Source organism: Tasmannia lanceolata, unplaced genomic scaffold (genome assembly GCF_043159265.1).
Source record: "Tasmannia lanceolata isolate RefF3 unplaced genomic scaffold, GAP_Taslan_0.1 ptg000005l, whole genome shotgun sequence".
Taxonomy (NCBI): domain Eukaryota; kingdom Viridiplantae; phylum Streptophyta; class Magnoliopsida; order Canellales; family Winteraceae; genus Tasmannia; species Tasmannia lanceolata.
Window position 1 is genome coordinate 18,411,782 of NW_027518682.1, and position 7,100 is coordinate 18,418,881.

The 7,100-nt window shown below is 39.9% G+C and overlaps 1 protein-coding gene across 3 annotated transcripts; it reads left to right on the forward strand.

The window, feature by feature from the left end:
* The first annotated feature begins 3,090 nt into the window (after nt 1-3,090).
* Nucleotides 3,091-5,889, forward strand: LOC143876776 (protein FLX-like 3). 3 transcript variants are annotated; one of them, XR_013250474.1, is made up of 5 exons: nt 3,091-3,227; nt 3,331-3,874; nt 4,133-4,278; nt 4,372-4,984; nt 5,096-5,889. XR_013250474.1 is itself a non-coding variant. In XM_077378467.1 (3 exons), exons 1-3 carry the CDS (start codon nt 3,339-3,341, stop codon nt 4,512-4,514), a joined length of 825 nt encoding a protein of 274 aa, XP_077234582.1. In that variant the 5' UTR covers nt 3,095-3,338; the 3' UTR covers nt 4,515-5,889. The 3 variants fall into 3 exon arrangements, 1 of the variants encoding a protein (XP_077234582.1); XR_013250473.1 differs by having other exon boundaries at nt 3,095-3,874; XM_077378467.1 differs by having other exon boundaries at nt 3,095-3,874; nt 4,372-5,889.
* Nucleotides 5,890-7,100: the final 1,211 nt, after the last annotated feature.

The window sequence follows — 7,100 nt, forward strand, 5'->3', positions numbered from 1 at the left end:
GACGGTTTGGATGTACACTCCTTTCTGACAAATACTGGACTATACGGGCTTACACCATATAAAAAGTTAAAAACTAGATAAATACAAGTGTGAACTAATCATATAATTACATTTACACCCCCTCTAGTTTATGACACATCCACTTCAACCCCTATAGTTTAAAAAGTGACAAAGACATCCCCTCTAGTTTCGTTTTGTTTAAGGTTTGCCCCTGAGCTGAAGGTTCGTCCATAGATTGAAGGGTTAGGATGATCCGATGGAGCTGATTTTTTGGGCACACCTGTTTGGATTCGGGTATGGGCCCACATTATTTGGATGATCCAAAGCGTTCATATGATGGGTCCTGACATAGATAGGGTGTGCCGCGTTTGGATTCGGGTATGGGCCTACATTATTTGGATGATCCAAAGCGTTCATATGATGGGTCCTGACATAGATAGGGTGTGCCAAAAAAATCAGCTCCATCGGATCATCCTAACCCTTCAATCTATGGACAAACCTTCAGCTGAGGGGGCAAACCTTAAACAAAATGAAACTAGAGGGGATGTCTTTGTCACTTTTTAAACTATAGGGGTTGAAGTGGATGTGTGTGTAAATGTAATTATCCCTTACCTTTTCCTAAACACAACTTTAGATATAAATAGTCTATGGTTTTAACCATTAACACAGATTTTGGAAGTAAACCAAAAGAATCTACGCTACTCTGTAGTCTGTACTCTGAAATTTTTTTCGTGGTTTTTAGGGTTTAGTATGAACCCCGGGTTCTAAATTCCACCAGGGTTCCCCTCCGAGGTAGAGTTTTGCTCCGCGGCGAAGAAGAAATTTACTGTAAGTCCTCTTTTTTTTTGCTACTCCTTTAATTTTCTCTCTATGTACTGTTTTTTTTTTTCATATTATGCATATACTTTGTCTACTCATCAGTGATTCTCTCCAATGCTTGTTATCTAGGGTTTCCGTATACCCTACTTAAGTTAGCTTGATATTAAGGGCATTGAAAATGCATGCTCAAATCGAGCATAATGTTCAGGATTTGTCTATCTGTAGGGATTTGCAAGCTTGGACATAGACATTCCCTAATTTCTCCTACTTTGCAATATTGTTGGTCATGTGTTTCTTTGAAACCGGTGAATTTTGTTAGTTTAGCGCATGGTAGTGAAAACAACTTGGGTATAAACAGTGAGGAAAGACTTGATGGCTAGTAACATAATAGAGAACATGACCTTGGATAGGAGAGAATGGAAGAAAATGAACCATCTAGACGAACCCAACTAGTGTCAGGATTAGACTTAGTCAATTTTAGCTGGGTAGATCCTTCTTCATGAAAATTTTCTGAAGGATTCATTAGCCGACCTCAACTAGTTTGGAACAGAGGCTTAGTTGAGTTGGGTTGAGTTGAGCGCATGGGGGTGAAAACATAATTGCCAGAGTGAGAATTCCGTGCAATCCAAAATACAGATAAAGGTGTTTGGTGTGCAGCCCAAATCGCAAGGCTAATTTATTTCTATTTTCCTACATATCATTTATGATAGATTTATTTCCATTTTCATGCGTGCCAATTAGGGGACTTTCATTTCTATTTTCATGAATGGCCAAATAAGGCACATGCCCATTCTATGCATAGCTAATTAAGGTCATTTAGGATTGAGTTTACTTTTTTATGTGGGTTGCCATTAATATTTAGACCTTTTTTTTTTTTTTTACTTGCATTAGATTCCTTTTCTAGAATCTCTCCTAATCTTTAAAAGGGTGTGGATGAGACATGTAATAGGACTTTTGATATGATTATGAAATTAATGAATTGAAGAGAAACATTCATTCTTGGAGTTTTCTTCTTTTTCTCTTTATTTTGCTATCGTAGGGCTACGATTTCGTATTCTTGTGGTTTATTTTCGCACTTTCGTTGTACGCGTACATCATCTGGTATCAAAGCTTGAGTTTGCGATCGCGCATTCATTGTTGGCACCAAGAATGAGGCAGATGGCTTGAGCTGTGGTTCAAGATGCGATGGAAGAATCCCAAGAAGAGATCCTAGTGCTGAGGAGGCAAGTGGAGGAACTCACGGGACAATTGAGATCATTCCGTGCTTCTTTTCAAGCCAAAAATGACGGATCAGACGTAGACGCTCTGAGCCAACGTCAGGGATATTTGCTGCGACGACCAGCGAGGGCCGAGGCTACCGGAGGTAATTCCAGACATTGGAAATCAATTCTCAAGACTGGGAAGGTAACACAAGACTTGAAACCATTATATTATTACTTAGAGGAAGAAGTGGTAGATTGGGAGTCACCACCAATCTACGATGATTATTCAGAGGAAGGGTATTTAATCCTTAAAAGTTTATGCAGTGAGTTATTTTCTTTTGATGAAGATAAAAGTGATCTATAAATCACTTGAAGTGATGGTTGATGAGGGCTATAAAATAATGAACGAAGGACCAAAAGATATTAGATCTGACAACAAATTAATTAATAGAGATTGAAAGGATGGGCAAATGGAAAAATATTACACCAATTTCTTTATCAGTTTATCTTGAGCCTTTTTTTTATTAGATCCTATATTGAAGTCTACAGCGGTTAGTCATGGCTTCAAACTCACTGAAGATCAAGAAAGAATATATATTTATCATGGGAATTATATAATGTGGTTGGGTCAATTTCAGTTAATGATCTTTCTTCGTTACTTCAAAACTTGAGGACGCGAGGACCACTGAAAACATGTGCTCTTTGGAAGATTCAAATCCGAGGACGGATTTTCTCCAACCCGGGGAGGCTGATGCAGCCCAAATCGCAGGGTTGATTTATTTCTATTTTCCTACATATCATTTAGGATAGATTTATTTCCATTCTCATGCGTGCCCATTAGGGGACCTTCATTTCTATTTTCATGAATGGCCAAATAAGGCACATAACCATTCTATGTATAGCTAATTAAGGTCATTTAGGATTGAGTTTACTTTTTTATGTGGGTTGCCATTAATTTTTAGACGTTTTCTTTTTTTTTTTACTTGCATGAGATTCCTTTTCTAGAATCTCTCCTAATCTTTAAAAGGGGGTGGATGAGACATGTAATAGGACTTTTAATTTGATTATGAAATTAATGAATTGAAGAGAAACATTCGTTCTTGGAGTTTTCTTCTTTTTCTCTCTATTTTGCTATCGAAGGACTACAATTTCGTATTCTTGTGGTTTATTTTCGCACTTCCGTTGTATGCGACTACATTATTTCGGGTTGAGGATTGATGTCTAGCTTTATGGAAATCTTGCAGTCTTAGATTTTAGTTTTGCACGTGGCTTGCCTTCTCTTTTGGTGATTAGATCATTGGTTATGCAGGATATAGCATGGCAGGGAGAAACCGAATGCCACTTCACCCTATGGATGATGGCCTTGGACTCCTTGGAGGCTTTCATGGTGGCCCTCCACCTCCAGCAAGGCGGGGACCCCTTCCTCTTCACCCTGCTGCAATGGAGGATGAACTTGTGATCCAGCGTGATGAAATCCGGAGGCTTATAGGTGAGAACAGGCACATGGTCGAAGATCATCTGGCTCTACGGAGGGAGCTCGCTGCCTCAAGGGATGAGATTCGCAACCTAAGTCAGGTCATACCAAAACTCCGTGCGGATAAAGAGGCTCATGCCAGGGAGTTGATTGAGAGAGGTTTGAAGTTAGAAGCTGAACTACGAGCTACTGAGCCTCTAAGGATAGAGGCCATTCAGTTGCGGGCTGAAGCTCAGAAATTGAATACCCTACGGCAGGAGATATCCGCTCAGATTCAAGGTATCTCGAAGGACCTGGATCGCTTACAGATTGAGAACAAGCAAATTCATGCCATGAGAGCTGAAATTGATGGCCTGCGCCAGGAGCTAGTGAGAGCCAGGTTTGAAATTGTCTTATTTGGTTTCTCTGTCCTTTTTTCCCCTTTCCTTTTGTATCTTTTCTTTGTATTTTCTTTATTGAGGGCTGGTTTGGACAAAACAAAACCAGTCTAAGGTGCCACTAGGGCACAATTTGGGGGCTTTAGCAGTACAAATAGCTGGAGTTTTGCAGAACATTCTGGCAACTAAAGTACAGCAAATTTGGTCAATCAGCTAGTCGAATTATGTTAAACTGATTTTGCTGTGGACTGTGTTCCTAGGATTGCTATTGAGTATGAGCAGAAAGCAAATGCGGAGCAGGTGGAACAGAGACAGGCAATGGAGAACAATCTAATCTCCATGGCTCGGGAGGTTGAAAAGTTACGGGCGGAGCTCATGAGCAAGGAGAAGAGAGCGCTCGGACCCGGTAAGTATTTCTAGTTATTCTTGTGGAGCCTTTTTGCCAGAGTATAGGATGGTCATGAGTCAGTTGAAATAAGTTGCATTGATGTATTTGTAGGATCCGGGGGTTATGGAATTTTGAAGGGCAGTCCTGAGATGGGGTATCCAGGTGCGTTTGGAGATGGCTATGGTGGTGAGAAGAGCCTTTTTGGTTCTAGTTCTTGGGCTGGTTATGAGAAGCATGGACTTCATCGTCGCTGAGGAAATTCGGCATCGGTTTTTCCAGCATGTTGGTGTTTTTCCAGCATGTTGGTCTTTGACATTGGCTGATATACTGCGACAGATGCTTTAACGAGGAAGTTATACTGAACATGGATGTTTTTTCTTCATATATATTTAGTATATTTAGTTACTGTGTTGCTTAGTTAAATTGGAAATAGCCAAATGGCCTCTCTAACATATGTTGATTTTTTTTTGAAATGGCAAGATAATTTCATTAAAAAGGGAGAGGGCCGAGATGGACCACACCAAAGAAAACAAGATACAAAGAAAACAAAAGAAACCTCAAGGAGGTAAGAAATCAAACCACTCCAAACCCAAACGACTAACACCTGCCCTAGCCAAGGAATCAGCTTCCCCATTAGCGGATCTCCTCACATGATTAAAAACAATGGAAGATCCCAAAACAAGATCATCTATTTCATCAAAAAGGGAAGAAAATCTTCAAGGAGGTAGGTGTTAGTCCATATCCACTTGATTACACTTGATTAACTGTACTATTTTGTGCTTTGGATGGAAATGTCTTGGGTAATTTTTAACATTATTTTTCTTTGATACGCAAGCCCTTCCCCTGTTCACTACCATCTCTTGTTTTCAAGTGTCACTTCGCCTTGTAAGGATTATGCGTCATTTGTGAGCCCCTGCGCATGATCTCTCTAAGTCAGAATTGATCCTGTAAATGACCCAAGTCCAAGACTATCATCTGCCTTCAGATGAAATGGCTGGTGGGAACAGGGAAGTTTGACCGTTCAAGAAAACGAACTCTAATCCATATCCATGAATGTAAAGTCTGAAACACCGTTGGTCAGGTTGCGCAGATTCCTTTGTAAATATCAGTCCTTCTCTGGCTAATTACCCCTTGAGAAATTCAAGAACAGGGTTAGAAGGCATTCACTATTTTATTGTATGAATTCAACTTCTCACCAAGCTGGTGTTCTTCAACATTTCAGTCTTTTCTTTTGCTCTTCATGATATTTGATGAAGGGATGATGCTGTGTGACACCATGAATCAGACGAGGTGTCCTATCCTGCTATAGTGAATTTCAGAGAAGCCCCGAGGAATATTGGCTTGTGTATTGGTGGGGATGAAAATGAAAATTACTGGTGATGGAAATATAGTTGGATATTTGCTCGGGAATTTTGCGGGAAGCCATTTTGCTGCATAGTTTTCAGGAGAGAACAGCCACACAGGCTCACTTTTTAGCACTTTTTGTCTTATTCAGTGAAAGGTTTCAGGTTCACTTTTTGTCGTATTCACTTACTCACTTTTTCACACAGCCAACAAATGGCATGGTTTCAAGTTCAGTTTGTTCTGTGGCCTCTGGAAATTCAGTGAAGGGTTCGAATTCTTTGATCATTTACTTCCTACACTTGCGCTGATTGGTTTCATGGCATTATGTTTTCTCTGATGCGGAACTGCAATCCTTTCATAGCTTGTTTTAGATTTTAAATCCAACTTAAAAGATCCATAATATGAAATTTAACAGCTAGAAGGGTTTGAAATTAAGGTATTCTTGTGACAATGGATCAAACAATAATCGGGCCTTTTGAGCAGTTTGGTTCAATTTCAAAACAAGAGCTGTGTGATATACAGTACCTTGGAGTACACTTAGCACATTTTCTGGTGGGGTGCAGGTCTGTGGTCAAGAGGGTCAACCTTAACCCAATCCATTCTTTTTCCAAATCGGGTTGAGTTGGGTTTGGGTTGGCCCAGTGCAAAAATAGAAAAAAAAAAAACATACAAAAAAGAAACATATGATTATAATTTAAAAATCGCAATGAAATTAGAGGATAGAGTCAGGTTGCACAAGGCCTCAACCCAAACCCAAACCCAATCCAACCCAACCCTAAATTAAGTCAGGTTGGTTGTTCTCAACACTAATCCTACGCAACCTGAGTCGAAATCAGGTTACTTGTCGGGTTTCGGGTGAGCCCGACCCAAGTTGCACCCCTAAATTCTGATGATCAGTGCTGCTTTAATTTGAAGAGCCAGCACTTAGATGAGTTGCATCCAAGAATTCATGGCCATATTAATGGGTCCTACAGGATGAGCCGTTCCAATCACTGAATGCCATTATATGGGGCCCACATAATGAGCAATTTCCATCAGTTTACCACTGCATTTGCGCCATGTTCATAGCAGAATGAGGAAAGGCTGCATTAATTATTTCTCCGTAAATTATTATTTTTTAATGGTATTCTCGAAAAATTATTAAGATGGCCTCTTCATCATTTTAAAACCTTTGCCTGCTAGGTGTTGAGCTCAGGTTAAGAAGATTTTAATAGTTTTCTTAAATTTCACTGAGAAAAGTACGGAATGCGTGGTGCTGATGTTTAGTGAAAATACGGATTGTGGGCACCTTTTAAAACAAGAACAAAAAAAGGGCTAAACTTCAAAATCGGGTGGTCAAAAGACCATTATTCCCCTCTCTGTAACCATTATTTCCACTGGCGTACCCATTATTTCCACCGGCGTACCCATTATTCCTATTCTCCTCTCTGTAACCATTATTTCCATCGGCGTACACATTATTTCCGCCGGCGTACCCATTATTCCCATCTCTATAA